Source organism: Thunnus thynnus, chromosome 23 (assembly GCF_963924715.1).
Source record: "Thunnus thynnus chromosome 23, fThuThy2.1, whole genome shotgun sequence".
Lineage (NCBI taxonomy): Eukaryota > Metazoa > Chordata > Actinopteri > Scombriformes > Scombridae > Thunnus > Thunnus thynnus.
In genome coordinates, this window is record NC_089539.1 from 16423307 (window position 1) to 16444531 (window position 21225).

The following is a 21225-nucleotide window of genomic DNA, read 5'->3' on the forward strand; positions in this document are numbered from 1 at the left end:
TAATGTCAAGAGGATTTTGATGTCTGTTCTGTGTGTACGTATGTGGTAATTCTTATTTTACCATTACCGCGCGTATAAATAGGTAACAGTACGGGAGTTGGATAATTGAAGTGTTATCTTGTTGTCTTTCTTTTCATCTTTCTGTCTCTGTACATCTGTGGTCAGTGCAACTCACATCTATTCATTTAGCATTCTTCACACACATACAGGCACGCAGAATGCATCCTTCATGCATTTGAGCCTCTTTTATACGTCTTATTTTGCCTTTCAGGGCCGCAGGACAGCATTGGATTTCTCCACAGCTTCCATGCTCTCACATTGATTTCCGATCACGCTTGAATTATTTTGGCATGAGGCCGATTACACTGCACTGAATCTCACAGTCTTTGACAATGTCTCTTCCTCTCTCTCACACACTTTCTTCATTCCGTTGTTTATATTGGCCTTTTTTTTGCCGACATTTAGTTGGCTGTCTTTGTTTTATGCATTTTTTTTTTTTTACTTGTCTTTCTTTCTCATACTTTGTCAGAGGCATGCAAAATGTGTGTGTGTGTGTGTGAGAGAGACAGACAGAGAGAGAGAGAGAGAATGAGTACACATAATGAATAATGCATGGTGTGGTTTCCTGGTCAGCTAGACAGACGGTGGGGACGGTGAACTGCCCCCCGGGTCCTTTTTTCCCACCACATACTGTAGTTAAACAAACCACGAGTGCAGAAGGAAGACTCATATCCAAATTACTGCTGCTTTATAGCCACAGACAGGATCTGTCCCCATTCATTCATAAATCTAGCTGAACAGCATAACCAGTTTGGACTATGTTCATCAGATTATGTTTAGAGATATATGCTTTTTACCATATGGCTTATACCTTATTCTCCTAATAACGTTATCAATACTGGTTACACGCAAGTATGTTTCAGTGTTTGAGTATAGAATATGACCCACATGATGTTTTTAACAACTTTGATTGAGTAAATACATCAAAATAAATCCTTAATTGCAAATATTTGGAAAAAAATATCCCCTCAAAAAATGACATAATCACATGAGCCCTTGTTTGTACCTTTTTAGTCTGATATTCTTTTGTTGTTGAAATGAAATGTTTGAATTGTTGAGGGTTACACACCTTTTGCTTTATGATCCATTCATCCATCCGTCCAGTTTTGAGTCCTTTATCCTGACCACGTGTCACAAATACAACAATAGTGCAGGTGTCTCTGCTAGAGGATTTAGCCTGCTCGGTGAAATAAGGCAGCAGCGGCAAGATAACCAGCAAACTGTACTAGTTTGTAATTTCCATCGAGATAAAACTTGTAATTTAAAGTTTGACCTTGAAATGCACCCCGGTGAGCATAATGTTATAAACCGTAGTTTCTGCTGAGAACTGAACATACATTCGGTTCCCTGCAACAGCCTGTCTGCATTTCTTCAGACTAATTGGTGTCACAGGAAGAGTTCAGCTTCTGGTTTTGCAGCAGTTTGGGACTAAAGTACTGCTCAGCCTGTTTTTGTGTATCAGTGTCACAGCTGGATTGCTTTGTTCCTTGAAAATCGTGAATTATAGCCTGAAGGTGAACAGAGCGACCCACATAAACACATTCACACCATTACGGCGACTGAGAGATAGATGGCCCTGAATAGAGATGGAGAGATGAGAAGAAGGGAGAAACCTGCTCAACGCTTTATCGCCCCAACTCGTTTACGAGGGCGACCTTGTGCTTAGCGTGTGTGTGTGTGTGTGTGCGTGTGTGTGTGAGAGAGATGGAATTGCAACTTCACCGTCCACTCTGATAAGCATACCCTGCAAATAGTGCAAAGACACAGGCACACACTGTGCTCGGGGACCAGCTGAATCCTCTTAGCCTTTTCCTCTACATGAAGGGCACTGCAGTACTCTTCTACATCAATGAGGGCAATAGTATAATGGTCTCACACACTCACACTGCACTGTCTCACAGTATATTATGTACTCTATGTATTCAACAAATTTTTAAATCTTTTTGTTTCTTGCCCTTTTGTCTTGATATTAGTTGTATCGTTGTATTTTTTTGCCAACTGGAAAAAAGCCGTAAAAGTGAGCGATGGTGAGAAAGCAAAATGAAGATATAGGACGCAGGGCGTCGGCGTCGTATGCTTGCATTCCTCGCCAAACAAATTTCTGAAATTATTATTGAACCTGAGGCCAGAATACTGAATATGTTTCAGAGGTGATTGACGCAGCAGGAAAAAACAGGCTTCCATTGTCTCCGCCGCGTCTTTATTTGCCTTTTGTTTGCATTTCCCCCCGGTTATACTCCGGTCCCTCTCACTTAAAAAGGAAAGAACCAAACTATTTATTGAATTTCGGTCTGACTGTGAATTCTGGAGGCAGCCAGCCAGTTTGCCAGCGGCTGTGTCAATAGACATGTCTTTACCTGTCTTATTGTTTGACTGCTGTTCTTCTTTTGGCTGTTATTGTTTTCCTTCTCGACTAATAAAAAAAAAAATAGTTTTGTGTGCAGTTATGTTTCATTCTCTCACTTTTATTCCATCAGTCAACACAGTCCAGCTGGTGATGGCTAGAGATGACAAAAAGAGGAAGAGAGCTGTCAAAAAGAAAGGGGGTGGGGGTGGGGGACAAAGAATTTATATGTCAAATTCAGAGTTGGGAGTCGCTGTGGTGTATCAATTATGTTATTGAATGAGGCCAGTCTAGTAGGGCACAGTCAGTAGCTCAATAGTTGGATGACAGTTGGACCAATTTTAGCCTTGTTCTGGCTTTCACCAATGGGGTTTATATTAAAGCCTGTGTTAATCACTTACAAGTTTACTTTATAAGCAAATGAATGTGTAGTGGTTAATAAATGAGATGGAAAATGTGGCTAAAAAAATTAGTTACACTGAATTCTCCAACATGAAACATTTATAGATAAAAAAGTTGGAGAATACTTCTGCTTTGACTAGAGTTTTTAATCTCCTTGTCTTCTTGTTAAGCCGCCTTTGGTCACCTGATTCTCCTTCATCTTTTGTTCTTCCACATGAGGTAGCTTCATGTTTTTTTTTTTTCTTTTCTTATTTCTAAATATGCTGTTATTGTTGTCTTGTCTCACTTGACTGGCGTTTTCATGATCTTCACTAAAGGAAAGTTACTACTCGCACATGCACACACGCTTCTATTGTCCCTTTTGTGTTGTCACAGTTGTCTTTTATTACCCCCCGACTCGCACCCCCCCTTAGTGATTTTTTGTGTGTGCATGTTACTTTCAGTACTTTGAGCCTGACCCACAAGGAAAATACTCTTACACACAGTTGCATGCACACTCTCTCTCTCACACACACACATACCCGAACCCCCCCCCCCCCACCCCCCACCCCCCACCCCTCTGTGTCGCCTTCTGAGCTGCTGGCCGCTAGGTGTTTGTTATCTAAACATGAACGCTGTTTGACACTGTAACAAAAATGGCATCAGATGCAGAATTAACAGTCTGTTCATATTCGTCATGAGCATCCGTCTTTCACTGATAACATTTTTAAGCAATTTCTGCGTAAAACACGTTTGAAATAAAATGTTGATTATTGACATGTAATGCAAGACTAATTTTAATTAGAATTTTAATGACTCCTCACTGAATTCTCACTGTTGCAGTTTGACCTACATAGTGCTCGCTACTAGAAACAAATGTCCTTCACCATATGTTAGTTGAATCTCTGATGAGCCCCTCTGAGCAAACAGCTCTAGGCCTCTATGCCTTATTGATGCTTAGATTGATCCTATTCTGTTGATGACTGTGACACAACAGTGTAACATATTGACAGTTTTGACAGACACATTCGCATACATCTCTTCGCTGCCTACACCATTCAAACATCAAATACATTGATAGAACAAAGTGGCTTATTGATGTTGCTTCCATTGCTTTGCACTCAGTGTCAATTGTAGCTCAACTCATATCTGGCACTTTACATGTTGGACCTATGTTGAGGAATTATTCTCTCAGTAATCATCACTAACATTCGTGCATGAGGGCAGGCGTGTGTGTGTGTATGTGCGCACAGGCAAGAGCAGAGCATACCAGCCTCTCAGTCGTGCTAATGGTTCCCTTGACAGCACAGCAGTTGCTACGCATCAACGTTGTGTTGGCTGTAGGGTTAGAACACACACACACATTCGGACGTGCACACACACCATTCAGTCTCTGCGTCTTTTCTCCCACTCTGTCTCTACTCCTTTTCTATGATGGCAGAGTTTACATATGGTTGATGCAGACCAACACACACTCCCTGCTGTGCACACGGAGCATCTTCGCTTGTTCCCTTCACCTCGTCTGCTGCATGTGTGTGTGTGTGTGTGTGTCTCCCTGTTTCACGTCAGTCCTCCGTTACTCACTTGCTTATTGAGTTGTCAACGTCTGGCCCCTGCTGCGTAGAGGGCACACCTACCCAGACCCGACATCTCCTCTTGTCTCGTCCTTTTTTCTTTCTCCTCTCGCCTTTTCCTTCGCTTTCACAAGACCCCCCCCCTTTATCTGTGTGTGTGTGTGTGTGTGTGTGTGTGTGTGTGTGTACACCTGGCGTAAGAAGGAATATAGCTTCAAAGATAAGAATAAATAAGTGCTAAATGAAGTCCAAAAAGAGGAGAGATTTGAAGCAGTAATCCTTTGCCAGCTTACCCCAGCACAACATCCTCACGCCTGCACCCTTATCCCCATCTCAGCATCTCCTTCCATCTACCTCTCCTCTCGTTCCGTTGCTTTATGCCCCTTACCAACAAGAGAGGGGCTATCTAAGCGGCTGTGTCAGCGATCGGCGACCCCCCCCCAGCCCCCCCAACCCACCTTTCTTTTCTTTTTTTTCTATGTTTTCCCAGAAGAAAGTTGGGAGCATAAAGGGAAGAACAAGCCTGGCAAAATCTTTTCAAAAAAACCAACGGGGATTGGGCTCTCAGCTTTGAATTCAGACAGATAAAGCTAATGGCAGAAGTGGGCGACAGACAGAGAGCCGTGTGTATGTGTGCGTGAGCATAGCTTCAATTGAGGCCAGCTATAGAAATGTAGTTCCTTTAAACCCCTTTGCTGGCTGAATCTCTCTCTCTGAATGTGCAGGGGTGTATGCAGGGGAAGTTCCAAGAAAGGCTGGCTGGGGCACTGCAGTTTCTTAAAATGTTTTTCGTTGCCAGCTTGCATCTATCTTAAAGTGAGAGAGTTTTGCTGCTGTGTATGTATGTTCAGTGAGGCTTGATTGAAAGGGGATCAGTACTCCCAACGCTTAAATTTCCTTACCTAAACAGTCAAATTTGAACACATCGCAACTCTGACCGGGATAAACCAATATTTTGTTGGCATCCAGTAACTACAGACAAGGTTTTGATTGCCTGTCATCTGTTGCCAAGACTCATGGTAGCTGTAGTTGTCAGGAGATGTTGTTGCTATTAGCACCACGGCCTCTTGTGCTCCTACAGCGCTGACATTTAGCACTAAAGTCTGACACACCCACAGACACAAAAAAAGGCTCGCTTCTGCATAGATTTTATACGACTGCTCCATATTGTTCGTCTGCCACCTCATCGCAACTCGTTTGCCACTTTTTTCGCAGATAATTGACACACATGTACATTCTCACACACACACACTCTCACTGAGTTATTATCTCCTGGAACAATACTAATAGATGCATGTACTGCTGTGAGCAAACAGTTTGTGCCTCTGCTGCCAACAGAGTGGGAGGGTGTACGCTTGCCAAGTCTCTTCTACCCTGAGACTCGTCTATTCCTCCTCTCCTCTCCTCTCTCCCACCAATTATAAACCCAGAGCCACCTTTCTTTGTCTACCCTCGCCGTATTTTCTTCTTTTCCTTTATCATATCCCTGATTTGCTCGTCTACTCCCTCTCAATACTCTTGCACCAGTCCCTGTCTCGTGGCACCAGTCCCTGATGTTTACATTCTTAGAGTACATTCCCAACTACGGCTCACAACTTGGTTTGGAGTCAAGTTAGCGCAACAACAAATTAATAATAATGATTGATGGACAAACATAAGCCCGCATGCATACGTACGTCTTTGATGTGTCTGGTTGAGTTTAATTAGTCAGGAGTGAGGGACGCGATATCGTCGAGGGGAGAAGAACAGTATAACCGGCCGTCTAATTATCGGCTCCCCCGTCGGGCAGGTACTTGTGTATCAGCCGGGCCGACGAGGTCACACTCAGCTCGGGGCTACGCAGAGCCTCTGATTCACCTTTTTTGTGGAAATTTTCTTTGTGATGAAATGATTCGCACGGCCCTGAAAACAATTATCGTTCAATGAATCTGCCGTTTTTTTTATAAAAGCACAGGAAATAAATCCATCCGGACGCATACATCTTTATACCTGACGTAGCTGTAGACTTACTATTATTTCTCATATGACGAGATCCATCCTGACACCGGAGGATCGGTTCCATTGTAATCGTGTTAGAAAATTAAATTCACCGATCCTTTTCTCAAAGCGGAGCCTTAAGCCCTCTCTTAGAGCTAGACGTTCATATTTTGTAATTTCCTCCTCTGTTTCTAAATGACGCACTTCTTAGGTAGTCCCAGTGTAGTTTTAGAAGATCTTACAAAGTTAAAGTTTTAGTGTTGTCTGACATTAATAAGCAGCTACTGGATTTAAATGTTCTCTGCTGTCTGTTTCCTCGGATGACATACGCTTTGATCAGTTTTTTATGCGGAGGTGGCACAGTTAGACTGGCACAGGCTCACCTGCAGTCACTCATGTACAAGCTCTTTCATATAGACATCCGTATTTCAAGTGTTTTATTACAAAGGGTCTTGACCCAAAAACCACTGGAAATCCGACAATAACTAAATATATAAAAGTCCAACTAGATTTATTTGAGGTCAGAATTAAGGGGGGAATGAAAAAAAAGGAATGAAGTAAATGTTTACAAACAGTCTTTATTATCTCACTGCTGCCTTTAGATCTGCCAGCAAACCCACATCCTTTTCTATTAAGTAAGGACTGTATTTTAAGCAAGCCCTTTTGGAGACACTGTTTATTTGGGATCCATTAAAACTTGTGGCTGGGATCAGCGCCTGGACCCTGCCGCCTCATAAAAACAGCTTTTAAGCTTATTTCCCCTCCCTCTCTGTTTTGAGTATCCGGGAGTTGAATCCATGTTTTATACCACTTAGATTAAGTAATGAAACAGCCTGACAAATACCCCCCCCCCGCTAAATAATAAATACTCCAGTTGGGGCAAAAAAAAAAAAACTATCTAGAATGCAGCGAGGCTTCACTCATTCACTGCAAACAGAGGTCGGCTATTGATTTGTTTGATCTTTTTAAAAAAAATCACTGCTGACCCAAATGCACACACACACACACACACACACACACACACACGCTTAAACACACACACACACACAGCAGTTTGCTGCAGCGGCTGAATAATTCCGCCACCCCATGAAAACCGCGTTTCAACCCAAGGATGCTCTACGCTGCTCGTCAAAGCTTTCATCTTGACGTTGCTTTCATGTGCCATTCTGTGCTCAGCGGTGCCCATTTTCTCAGCAAGTCTTTGACATTAGCACACTGCTTGTTATCTTGGAAGTCCACATCGGTGTAAATTCACGATTCCTACGGTTTGTACAGAACGAATACGGATCTCTCCTTAATGTGTCAGATAGGGGCTTTTTATCTATCGCGTTCACCTTTTCAATTCTCCACATTCCTGTCTTTATTGCTCCTTTTTCCCCCCTCACACACGTCTTGCCCATCTTTTTCACTCTCCTTTTGTTGCCCACTTCTCTCTCTACATGCACCCTTTTCCCTCTACCGTTGTCCTCCTCTGACATACTAAATCAGGGTATCATAGATAATGTGTCGTTCCTGTTTATCCACCTTGCTTAATTGCCTTACATTGGTCTTTTGGTCTTTTTATCTCTGCTTCCTTTCTTTAGCGATGCAGGAGGCCATTACACTCATTCTCATCCTAGAAAAGATGAAATCACCAGAACCCTTTCTGTAACCCTAAAAAAAACTCGCCCTGCTTGTTTCATGGAATATCAAGGATGAAAGGCTTCATTTTAACTCTCTGCCCTTAATCTGTACATGCAGCATAAACGCAAAGGTTTTCTTATCAACACCCTTGTTTTGTGTGCTTTCTTGTTTATCATGGACTCTGGATGCAAGTGTCTGGTTGGCTGACGAAATCACAGGAAGTGAGGGAGGTTTCACACTCTAGTCACTTCAGTAACCTGTATTTACTACAGTATACTGTTCAGTTATTGCTGCTTCTGTGGCTAGAGATTCGAAAGGCTTGATGCAAAGGATTTGGAAACTGTATTGTCAAAGGATGGGTCCACTGTTTTCCATCTCAACCCTGTTTTCTTTTGTAATATTCATAATTGTATGTAACTAAAGCTGGCTTCAGCTGCAGCAACCTCTCATTGTGCTTAAACATAGTCCATATCAGCACAAACACAGCATTTAAGGGATTTGAACTGTGCAGTTTTAGATATATTCTCTTTTGTTTGTGTTTTTATGTATGTTTGTGAGTGAATGACGGCTGATCCTGAACACAGCATCCTCGGTGTTGCTGCGTCTGGGATGATGATTTCTCTTCAGGCTGTAAATCTCAACAAAAGCAGTGAAGTTAATGGTCAATAGCTTCGTTTTTTTCACTCTGTGTATATGTGCTTGCTTTTGTGTGTGTGTGTGTGTGTGTGTGTGTGTCTTTATTTCTGTTTGCAAGCACACAAAAACCTCAACACCTCCTCCTCATGTATGTGTCAGTCCCCCGTTCGCTGCTCTCAGTGGACATAATTTACTACACACACACCTCGGCCTCAAATACTGGACGAGATCATAAAAGTAAGGCTTCATCGTCTCTGGTTGCTAAGAAAACACAGGAATGTTTTTCACCCTCCAAAATGGCAATTAAGTTAGTCTCACACAGGGAATAACACACTTGAGTGGTCCTCCGCATGGCAAAAATAACACACACACACACACACACACACACACACACAACCCACCTTCCATTCGGTCTGTCTCTGTATTAGCAGCAAAATCTGTTAGCATGCACCTATTCTACACTAAAGCCTTGATAGTACTGGGCTCAATGCCAACAGTATACTGTGATGAAAAATTTTCCTCCGCCTCTGTTGACCCCACTAACAACAAATCATACCACCAGCTGGTCACTGAATATGGCTATTTACATCCATTTCCACACGGTTTAAGTCAGATGCACCAGTAAATGTCAACCTGCCTTTACCGTTTTCAATCCACCAACATCTTCCTGAATTTCCTCACCTTTCCCAAATTTATGTGCCTTGATATTCTAAACTAATATGTTTAATGCAATGTATATAAATTATATACTCAGCAGAGAATGGGTTATTTATTTAATCAGCAAAGACAAAATGACAAAGCCAAATATTTAAAATAGGGTGACATCTGAATTCTGTATCCCATCCAGTCCCTTTTATTTGACACTGGGGCCAAAGAACTCTCTGGCCCTGACTCATGTTGACTCACAAGGCAGCATGCTCCCAGGCCTGCTTAGAATAGCTTCCTGTCTGCTCCACTAGCACACTGCTAGTGCACACACCAAAATCCTAACGCATGCACCCTGTAGTGCACACACTCTGTAGCATAAACTAGTGATGCAGATTTTAAGCTGTTCCGTCAGTCGATCAGCTGTGTCAACTCTCAATAGCCGATACATCGTAAAAGGTAATAAAATACATAATGCATGACGACTTCAAGCAGTTTAAATTGGCTAATTTGCAGTGTAATCCAAGTAAATCAAGTATCTGAATCATAAATTGAAATAATACTGCCACTCATAATTGCTGCTCCTGCATCCACTACACTTGTCCATATTTACCTCATATCCAAACAGACTTTCACAGATTAAACATTATAATTATGCACAACTTGCAGCCTGAAAAACTTGAATTACATCAAACTCAACATGCACGGCACTCAAAGAAAGTCTAACCCATTATTTTATCAACGGAAAGGGCTATAAGTGCATGTATCATGTGGGGGGAAAAAAACAAATGGGCTAATAAGCACCTTTTACCCTTGCTGTATAGAAAACCTCTTGCAGCAAGCCCACACACCAGGCTCTATTCAAAGATGGTGTAGTAATCTTAACTGTATGTAAAGTCCTCATTAGGTCCTACTGCATAAAACACCTGCATGAATGGAACCAAGTTGTCAGTAATGTCTAAATATCATTATGTTGACTGTGTGGTATGTTTTAATGGAGACTGACTGACCACTTAATTATTAATAATTCTACCATAAACACTGTCATATATATTTTAACACACACACCGATTAGAACAATGTGAAATAGAACCACTTTGGTGGAAGCAGAAGATGTTTCAACATTAAAGATGGACATTCTTTTTGCTGTACTGACAAGTGTGGATCTGGTTGATAAATGAGCTGATGCAATTGAGATTATAATGCCTATTGGTCTAGGTCATTCAAATGAAATAACAATTTGTTTTAACCATCTTCTGCGCCTCAGTGCCTGGTAATTTACAAGGAGAAAAAAGAATCTAATTAAGAGATTAAATCACAATAATTGGGTTTGCAACTGTCCAAACAACCCTATAAGATCAGAATGAACTTCTCCTTTAAATTGAATGGAGGGGGGAAAAAAAGCATAGTGTTGTTTTTTTTGCTGCTGGTTTTAAGGGCTTTGACCTATAAAATTCAGTGTCCTCTTGATCACACTGAAAACACATAGGCATGCACACGGTTGCAGTGTGGCAGTTATCGTCCCTGCAGTTCCATTTGTGCTGACCTCTTGATCCTCCTATCCTCTCTGCCTTCATATTCACCGGTCTCCCTCCCTCAAGTACCCCCAGTGGTCCTGTCCATTACTGGTATCAGCACTTCTTATCTGCTGCACTCTGCTATGGTAACACCACTGTCAATCCACCCCCTCCTCCTCCTCCTCCTCCTCCCCCTCTCCCCCCACCACCACACCCCTTGTGGTGCAGTCCAGGCCATTCACCAATCATGCGGGAGCCATGATGGCCAGGCTATATATCCCCCATTCCATCTGTAGCTGGCACTCTTGCATCACATTTGCTCTGCTTTACTCCTTTCCCAAGCGCCTTTGCTCTCTCTTCCTCTCATTCTCACTGCTTTGCTTTCCCCTCTTTTGGTATCTGTACTTATTCTTTTTCCCCTTCTTTTCCATTGTATTTTAATCAATTTTTAATTGTTCTTTTTCTTCTCTTCCTCCATACTTACAGCCTCATTCTCTCCCTCATTTCCTTTCTCCTTCACTTCTCTCTTCTAGCTCTTATATCTAGTTGTTTTAGTCTCTCAGAAACACTATCTTTCATCAGCTACCTTATCCAGCTCTGCCACATTTTTCTGTCCACATCTTGTTTTTTCTATCGCTGTTTACTCTTAGATCTAGTCCCTTCTCTGACCCTAACTGCTTTCATCCCACTTACATTTACTTTCCTATATTGTCAGTTTCAATACCACTTTTTCTCCCTCTTCTTATTCCAGTTTTTGCATCCTTTTCTTTCTCTCCCTTCTCCAGGCTCTGTGAGCTGTGGGTAAATAGGTGCATCTTGCCTTGCTTCCTCTTTCAAATGGCTTCATGATTGCTAATGAAGCACACAGACAGAAAAAAAAAAACCATGACACGGAGGAGGAAGGGATGGAAGGAAGGAGTGTTTCCCATGGAGACGGGCCCTTCAGTGACTGGCCAGCTGATTGGCTGATTGATGACCCTGTAGCCATGTTGACTGATTAGTATGACAGAGCCTTTTATAGCACAGTGCAGCGTTGTATGTGACTGCATAGCACAACATACTTTGGTATTGAGCAGTATGGTGTAGTATAAACCCCATCCTGCTATACCCATAGTGAGTCACAGACAAATACAATACAGTATGGCTAAGCTTATGAAAGAATGCCATAACACAGCTTAATGCTTAATACAGTTCCTACATCTGTTCATACAACTGTTTATGAGCCATCTAACCCATTTACACAATCAATTTAGATACTACAGTGCATACAGTAGTGATACCTTTTTGTTTTTGACTTGTTTGAACAATCCTCTCACATGCTTCACATTAGAGACAATTGCGAATCTGCTGTCTGCCTTTGCATAGCTATGCTATCAAAACAATTGTGAGTAAAAAACAGGAGTGGGAGACTAAGGCATGGTGTTGGTGGTATGAGTCAGCGTAGTGACAAATGGTCAGTGCAGTATGAAATGGGTATTTTAAATGTGAAGTTTAGACTGATCACCTTACTCTCACTTTTTCCTGATGCCTTCTCAATTATCTTCGCCATGTTTTACCACTCCTGCACCATGCAGCTCTTATTCTTTCTATTCTCCTTGTTTGATGTAACCCAACATACAACATAAAAACATAGCTGGCACAAGGAGACACACATACATTGACAAATGCAGACAGAAATGCATATCTGATCTATCCAGCCCATTCTCGCATCTGCGGAAAATGTTTAATGTTTTAAAATGCAGGCTGAGTCATTAACATGCATTACAAGAAGGTGAGAATAGCAAGAGCTTTAGTTGATTTGATTATGTCTGATATTTGCCTAAGTGACCAGTTGCGACGGCCCTGGGTGCACTGCAGTAGGTTATTTTTACCCCAATCCAGTGTCAGTTGTTGGAGGGTAGTAGAACTCTGATTTTGAAAAGGCACTGATAAAGTCATGACCACTTCGTATGTTACCACACTTCTTCATCGACCGAAAAATGCTGTTTATGTATTGCTTTTTGGTTGGAAGAAAAAGTTTTCCCTTATCTGTCTCTCTGTCCTTCACTATCTTAAATGCCAGACGTCCTTTCCTTCCTTCGCACATAGAATCCAGTGTGCGGCTTCCACAAGTTTTTTTTTTCAGGAAGAACATTTTACCCTTTGCCTTTTTTATGTGGTGAAATTATTTTCCTCTGATATATTTTTTCTGCCCGTGTTTGAAGCACGACTGTGCCATCCCTGTTCTTACTCCAGAAGTAGTCTCTCTTCATTAGGATCATTATATCCGTCCCCACCTTGTAATGTAGCACAATGTTAGAGGACATTTGAATTATACATTTAAAACTAATGCTGTCTTACTCTACAAGATTTGACACGTTTCCAAGCACTAGATATGCTCTAAAACAACTAAACGTTAAAAAAATAACTTGCATAATGTGCCTGCTCTCCCTTTTCAGTGGTTCTCTTTAACTTCCATCTCTTACTCTGTCTCGTTCTCTCCTTCTCTTTGTCACCTCCTAATTTCTCCGAGCTGGACTGTCACCCTCACAAACACACATATCACTCTCCTCTTCTGACAGCCTCTACTGCAGGTTAAACACATCACAACCTCTCAGCTAACCTCTACACTCTTTTTTTGTGATGCACCATGTCAACCCCTCTCCCCTTTTTTTATTCAAATGCTCGCCCTGTTTTACATCTGTCACATAGATCAAAATGTTACAGTGTTGGAGAGAAAAACTCCCTAACCAGCTGTCCATTCTCCACCCTTGTTACTGGTTGCATAAATAGTGTCGTCAACTACACTACTACGCCAGAGCTTTGCCAGCCCGCACAGGCCTTCAACCATGGATATGATGAAGTCATGCATCACTAGAGGCTAGCTACTGTGTTTTCAGATTATTTTTATTTTAGGATTGTGCAGCTTTATAGGGGTTAATGAGAAGGGAATATCTATATTTGCTGTGACAATTATAGTCCACACAGCTTTCAGTCACTGCCATGGAGTTCTTTTGTAGTATTCTCTTTGTCATCTGTCACCCACACATTGCTTCTTCAGTCATATAATCTGTTCTTTACTTATGTGTACTCCCATGGTAGTTCACACTGCCTTTCTTGCTTTTTTCGTCTAAATAAACCAGAGTGCTTAAGACACTGTCCCCAATTTTGTGATTAAATAAGAGAAGAGAGACAGTAGAAAGAGTGACAGTAGAAAAAACGGCAACAGCACCACTTAGTCTTCAATCCTTTTAACTGTGGTTTCCTAAAACAAACTGGCATATATCTACTGCATGCTTACTAACCACTGTGTATGTTGTATGTTATCTTTCTTTGTTAGGCAGAGAACTGTGAGGCTGTATTATGATTAAGAGGGGTGATATTGTCGAAGATGAAAAATGTACAGTTAACAGCAAGACCTGAATGCATTTGTCACCATAAAAAGCCCCCATACTGATTGATGAAGGCACAACAGCTGGCAGTGCAATGAAAAGTGAAATGAGGATCTATATTTTGGCAAAGTGCAAGATAGTCTAAACACCAAACAGTATTTCACCTGAATTTATCACCTTTTTTCACCCATTAGATACAGTATAATATCAGCCTATAATGTAGAGAAAGAGCTACGCTCACATCTGTGAAAAGCGTTGTGTAATGAGCATTTCAGTTAGCATTAAATCTTATGATGTCATTGCATGTCTTTGCTAGTTTGGGGACACACCATTCCTTCAGCTTTTAACATCTTAATGCATTTGTTGAACTTAAAAATTTAGATTGAAAACATGCTTTTGACCAGCCACACTTTGATGAAGCACCATGACACTCAATGATGGTGATCAGAACAAACTCTTCCCTTACACGTAAAGAACATAATAATTGGAGATGTTGAGAGAGCACCATCCACCTCTGCACTGTGAATCATTCTGCCTGAGTCATTCAGCACATGCAGGGTTAAAGTATAGCTGCAGCGTCTTACTGCAGTGTCTAAAGCATTTGGCTGATCGTTACAGTATACGCCAGGAGAAGAAAAGAGGAAAAAAACATCTCTCTCTAATACTTCCTTTTTTTTTTCTTCCAAAAATCCTTTTTATTGCATTTATAACATTTGGCACAGTACAAATTCTTGGTGCTTTTACAAGATTAACCTGTAAAGATCGACACTGACCTTTTTTCGGTTTTTGTTAAAGAAAGTCTTCTCTGTATAAATATTTTTCTTATCACTGCATTCTCTGTAGCACGGTGTAAAAATCACACAGAATGCCCCTTTTTAAAACAAGACTACCCTCATTTGTCAAAGTCAAGACAGCATCTTAAACAACTCATTGTTTTAAATAGAAGTTACAAGTTAGAAAATAGTTTCAATTTCTTTTTAATATATGTTTCTCTATCACCAGCCCATGGTAGTTTCAATTTGTCCATATATATATTTATTTATAAGCATGTACAACAAGAAATCATCAGTCTTTTTAAGTTTGCACTCTGTACAAAAAGTAGTTCCTGTCCTTTTTTTTGTTGTGCATTCTATTGCATGATTTTAGGAGGAAAGGACGGAGGGGGTGTGGGACTGGGGTGGGCAGGAGCAAGGGATCTAGGGAAAGGATTGGGAGCCTTTTTTTGGGGCCTTTTTAGATCTGAGTCTCCTGTACCTTCTCCTTCGTGTGAGTTTTTATGACAAAGGGCTCAGCCATTGCTGTGATGGTGCTGGGCAAGGTTCGAGGCAGAGAGTTCCCAACATTGTTGTCTGTCCATTTAGCCCCATGGCCAGTTGGTTTGTAGGTGTTATATTTGGGCTTTAGAGTGCTGTAGTCCACCTTATGGGGGCTGTAGTCCACTTTGTGTGGACTGTAATCAAGTTTAGGTCTCTGAGTGTGGGGACTAAAGTCAGACTTAAAGGCGCTGTAATCCGCTTTATGGGGGCTGAAGTCGGTCTTGAAGGCGCTGTAATCAGTTGCAGTTTTATGAGAGGCGTAAGGGTCCTTGGGTTTGTAGGTACTGTCAGTTTTCGATCTCTGGGCACTGTAGTCCATTTTGGGTTTAGGTTGAGTGCTATAGTCAGGCTTAAATGGGCTGTAATCAGGTTTGGGTCTTGGGTGAGTGCCATAGTCGGGCTTGAATGGACTGTATTCAGCCTTAGATTTATGCTGTGTGTTGTAGTCTGATTTTAATGGGCTGTAGTCGTGTTTAGGTTTTGGTTGGGTGCTGTAATCTCGTTTGAATGGGCTGAAGTCAGTTTTCTGCCTGGGATGAGTGCTGTAATCTGGTTTGAAAGGGCTGTAGTCCGTTCTAGTTTTTGGGTGAGTGCCAAAGTCCGGTTTAAATTGGCTGTATTCTGCTTTAGGTTTGTGAGTGTTATATTCCTGTCTAAATGGGCTCAAGTCAGGCTTTGGTCTATGAAGGCTAAAATCTGGTGTAGATTTGTGAGTGCTGTAGTCTGGGATGGATTTGTGGCTACTGAAGTCCATATTTGGCTTATATGTGGTATACTCAGCCTTCGGCTTGTGAAGGGTGAAATCAGGCTGGTGTTTGTATTCAGCCTTGGGTTTGTGAAAGCTGTAGTCAGTCTTGTGGCTGATAAAGTCCAGTTTGTGTATGCTGTTATGGTCCCGGATTTCAGGCAATGTAAGAGCCGCCTCTTGAGCTGCAGACGCTGGTGGTGGAAGGTCCTCCTCATCCACCTGGATAATCTCCACAGTGCGGGCAGCTGCCACTGTGCTTCTCTGCTGGTGGCGCTTTCTCAATTTGTAGAAGGCGATGAGCATGACAGCAGCCAGCAGTGTAACTGCCACAAAGCAACCTATTATGATCTTGGTAGTTTTCATCACTTCATCCAGACTTGGGCCAGACTTGCCAGGCTTGCCAGTGGCACCTTTGACTCCTGGCACCACAGATGGCTTGACTGCACCTGGTGGGCTGTCAGTGCTTTGCAGCAGCACAGTTGGTGTGGAGATGAAGACTGGCTGAAAGACGGAGGGAGAGGCAGTTGTGGTTGTTGTCCCTAGGCCTCCTCCTCCAGTCACTCCAGCCCCAGGGGTTGTGGTCGTTTTAGGTTTGGACATCTCCGTGGTTGGCGCCAAGGTCTCCACAGTCACTGTGGTAAAGTAACTCAAGTTGGATGTATTAAGCTCAGCTGCACTCACATTGAGGTAGGCCGAGGCATTAGAGTTCCCAGCTGCGTTGGACACCATGCAGGTGTAAGTGCCCGTGTCTGCTGCCAAGACATTTGAGAAATTAAGGGTACCATCATTGAGGACTGATATTCTCAGATGACTAGAGGCATGTGTCAGGATAGTCCCATTGGGTAGGAGCCAGCGCACTGAAGACATTGGGGCTGTGCGGCAGCGAAGCTCAGCCACTCGTCCTGCTGAGATGTTCAAGTCCCTTGGTGCATCAGCAATGAATGGGGCAGAACACTGGATTGCAGCTCCTTCACCTCGGTCCACCTCAACCAGCTGTCGACCTCTCATGCTGGCAGGTGAGTGACAGCGTCCACAGCAAGTGGAGTTAGTAGGGATATACTCCCTTAGCCAGCGTGCTAACCATACAGCCTCACAGCCACAGTTCCAAGGGTTATGGTGGAGATGGAGCTCCACCAGGTACCTGAGCGGTGAGAACAGGTCATGTGGCACAGCGCTCAGATTATTATGGGCGAGATTAAGCTCCACCAGTGAAGATAGGTCATCAAAGGCATTGCGCTCTATCACTGTGATCTGTGAGTTCATCACCCATAGCTTTTTCAGGGAGCGCAGGCCTTTGAAGGAACTTGGCTTTATCTCTGGGAAGTGATTTTCAGATATCTCCAGCTCCTCCAGGCCCTTGAGGGGACTCAGGTTTGGCATATCACCCCTTATGTTGCACATGCCCAGGTTGAGGTACTTGAGGTTTTGTAGGCCCTCAAAAGCTCCTTCTGAGATGTACTCCAGTTTCCTTAACTCTCCCAAGTCCAGTCGCATGAGGGAGGGCACCCGGTTGAAGGCGTAGGAGGGGATACTCTCAATTGGGTTGTTCCTCAGCCACAGTTCTCTTAGTTTAGACAGGTACTCAAAGGCCCCACTGGGCACCACCGTCAACCGGTTGTCAAACAGCTCCAGTGTGTTGAGGCTGGTTAGTCCATTAAACGCGCCCACCTCAATCTGCCGTATGGCATTTCGCCCAAGCTGGAGCACCTCAAGGTGGTGCAGGTGGCGGAAAGAGTCAGCCTGCACCGCCTCGATGGCGTTTTCCATTAGATTGAGGTGTCGCGTATTGGCAGGAATGCCAGGGGGCACACGAGTGAGGCCACGTCGGGTGCACACCACCTTCCCCTGCTGATTACTGCAGGAACACTGCGGTGGACAGCCCTGGGGTCCTTGAGATACCGCCGCCCCTGCCAAGGCCAGGGAGGCGCTGCTCCACGCTCGCGCCATCAGGAAGACTACACAGAGCAGGGCGGCTTTCCTGGCACGATGCACAGCTACCCGCCCCAGGAGACTCATGATGTGGCACGTTCATAATTCAGCATCATCTGGGGGGGAGGATGGGGGTGTTTGAGGGCTTTGGGGACAGGGAAAGTAGCTGGTTGGCTAGTAGTAGTGTTAAGGGGACCAGAGTAAAGAGGTTAAGGAAACTGAAGAGGACAAGGGGAGAATGTGGGTTTTGGATGCTTGCTAAAGGGGCAAGAGGACTTGACCTATCCTCAGTTAAGCAATGCTTTTATTTCCACTGTGCTCAGGGGCAGAAGGAGAGGAGAGGGTAGAGAGGGCTGGCTTTTCTGAAATGTGTATATGAGAAGGACATGATGGTAAATCAAGCAACCAAAAACCGTATTACAAGACAGAAGGGAGGGTAGGGTGTTACAAATTGATGCAAAGAGGGGTTGAAACACTAGACACCTACCTCAAGTTATTATTACAGGTCCTTGAACTGAGATATATAGCTTCCCTCCTTTTTGCAATCAGACAGAGCTGTGGTATTCAGATCAGATGTATGTATATCCAAAGAGCAGCAAAGAAAGCCTTTTTATATCTGCTCTGTCAAAACAGGTATCAATGCCAAAGAGCTTAACCAAGATGAGCCCTTTTGTAAATCCACACATCCAAATAGAAAGGTTCGAAGGCCCTTTTGTGAGTGTTTTTTTTCTCCCTTTCCTTGTTGATCAGGAAAAAAAGAAAAGAAAAAAGATTGTAGATAGGAATCCAGTCAGGCTCCCAAAGCAGCAGTGCTCCCGTGCTTGCTTCTTGCTGTCGGCTCCTCTTCTCTTGCTTGTCCTTGGAATCCGACAGTTGATCCCCCTGCTAGACACCTTACCCAGGTCTCCATAGCACAGGCGACCACACAAACACACACGCACAATTTTTTGTGCACCCAAAGCCAAGGCAGAAGGGACAAAAATAGGGAGATAGGTGGGGGTGGAATTGGGGAAGGTTGAATGAAAATTCCACAGTCCTTTCCAATGTTCTTTGCCTTTTGTTGGCGATGGTTAGGAAAGGAGATTGACAAGCTGGGGGTGGGGGGGGGGGGGCAGACCCCCTCCTCTTTGTATTCCTCAGTTCACTTTTTAGTGGTCAATCAGTTGGTTGGTTGATCAGTCTGACAGCCCTTCTCCCTCTCTCTTTCTCTCTCTCTCTCTCTCTGTCTCTCTCTCTCTCTCTCTCTCCTTTGCTCCCCCTCTCAATGTGGCGTCGTGTCCACTTGATTTTTCTTATTCTTTTTGTCTTTTTTTCCTCCTGGAGTGCTCGGCGGGGGTCGAAAAAGGCTAGGCGACACAAACACAAAACATTATCTTCTTCCTCCTCTTAACTAGCCACACACTCCAGCCTCGGCAGCCGCGGTGGCGACAGCAGCAATTGCAAACGCACACACACCATCCCTGCGAAGCACACAGCAGCAGTAGCGAGCACACACAGCAGCAGCTGCAGCCTGCCTCCCGTGCACTTCCCAATAATCCGTCAATTTCTTCAGAGGGGGAGTGGGGTGGGGGATGGAAGGGGGTGCTGGGAGGAGTGGGGGTGTTGTAGCTGGGTTGATCGAGGTGGGTTAGAGGGAGGAGGGGTGGTGCGCAGTTTCTCCTTCCTCTCTCCGGCTTGTTTCTTTTATCTTCTTGTTTTCCAGTTCTTTTTTCCTCCTCTCCTCGTGGTGATCAGCACCTCCTCGCTGATGCAGCGTCCGACTGGGGAGAGGAGCAAGACAGCGAAGGCAAGCGCTGGGTGAGCGCGCGGCTTACAGGCGTGACGTTAACAGTAGCGTCGATGTGGAAAGGATCCGTTGTAGCAGCAAAAGAGAGAGCGTGCGCCGGCTTGGATCTCTCTCTCTCTCTCTCTCTCTCTCTCTCACTCTCTCACTCTCTCGCACTCGCTCTCTCACACTCTCTCTCTCTCTCTCTCTCTCTCTGCCTCCCTCCCGCTCTCTGCAGTGTCCTGAGGTAGTTGGGTGAGCTCAAAGCACTCAGACCTTTTTAGAGATCTACCTCTTCAAAAACCAGTTTGCTCCTGCTGTCCTCTGCTCTCTTTTTTAATGCTCATAGTCTCTTGTTCTGTGGCTTTCTGGGGCTTTGTGTGGCTTAGGGGAATAGACAGGCTGTCCAAGCAAAAGGCAGAGATGGACAGTGGCATCCCCACAACAACCAGATTTTAACCCCTCTCTGCCCAGCAATAATCCAGCCTTTCGAACGAGTCTGGCAAAGCTTTCCAGCATTTCTGTGGTGGCAAAGGCAGACAGATGGAACACTGTTTCTCTCATTCTCTCGCTTCCCCTCTCTCTCATGATGCCCTCTGTCTTTCCCTTTCCTTGTCTGCTCTCTCACTCTTTTTTTTTTTTATCTTTTGATTTTCTTTCACTTTATTTCTCCTTACTCTCTCACTCTTCTTGTTTTGTCCTTTAGTGGAAAATAGAGGAACATGAATGGACTGCTGACGCATCCTGCTTGGAGCAGTGCTTTGGTTTGATGCAGTGTGTTTTGTGCATTAACTCCCCCCACCCACTACACCCTCACCCGTCCTCACTGTCTTTCCTTCTCTGCTCAATCTCGGTCCGTCACTGTGTCACTCTACTTCATCTCTGACTGTCTATTTTTTTTGTGTACAATCTCATTCCAGCAAACTCACATTTGCATCCATTTTTGTAACTTTTACTGTGTATGTCACCGATTCCCTTCTTCAGTTTTGTTTTTTTTTGGGCATGTGGTGAGATTTAAACTGTCTCCATTTCTCTCTTCAGTGCAATGGACATAAAAGTTTAGATTTAGAAGAATTTGATAAGGTTACTTTAATACCATATATTAGATAAACAGAAAGATGCTTTCATCCAGAAAGATGCTTTCATTCAAATCATGAGCGGAGGACGATTTAATAAGTGAGATGGTAAAGTGAAAAAATATGTTCATTTGAATACTGAAAATGTACAAGAAAGTAAAGACAGAGCAACATTTCTGCTCTCTGTCTACACCTTTTTGTATTTTTATCCATTCTCCATCTCCCCTCCATCACATATGCTTTTGCAGGTACTTAGAGCACTC

General features: G+C 43.5%; 2 protein-coding genes across 2 annotated transcripts in view; one reads left to right on the plus strand and one right to left on the minus strand.

The window, feature by feature from the left end:
- The window catches only part of snd1 (staphylococcal nuclease and tudor domain containing 1), a 180072-nt gene that overhangs the window by 66531 nt on the left and 92316 nt on the right, over positions 1-21225 (plus strand). The window lies entirely within an intron of this gene.
- lrrc4.1 (leucine rich repeat containing 4.1) lies at positions 14751-18217 on the minus strand. Its single transcript, XM_067582366.1, has one exon. The coding sequence runs from the start codon at positions 18206-18208 to the stop codon at positions 15362-15364; it is 2847 nt and encodes a 948-aa protein (XP_067438467.1). The 5' UTR covers positions 18209-18217; the 3' UTR covers positions 14751-15361.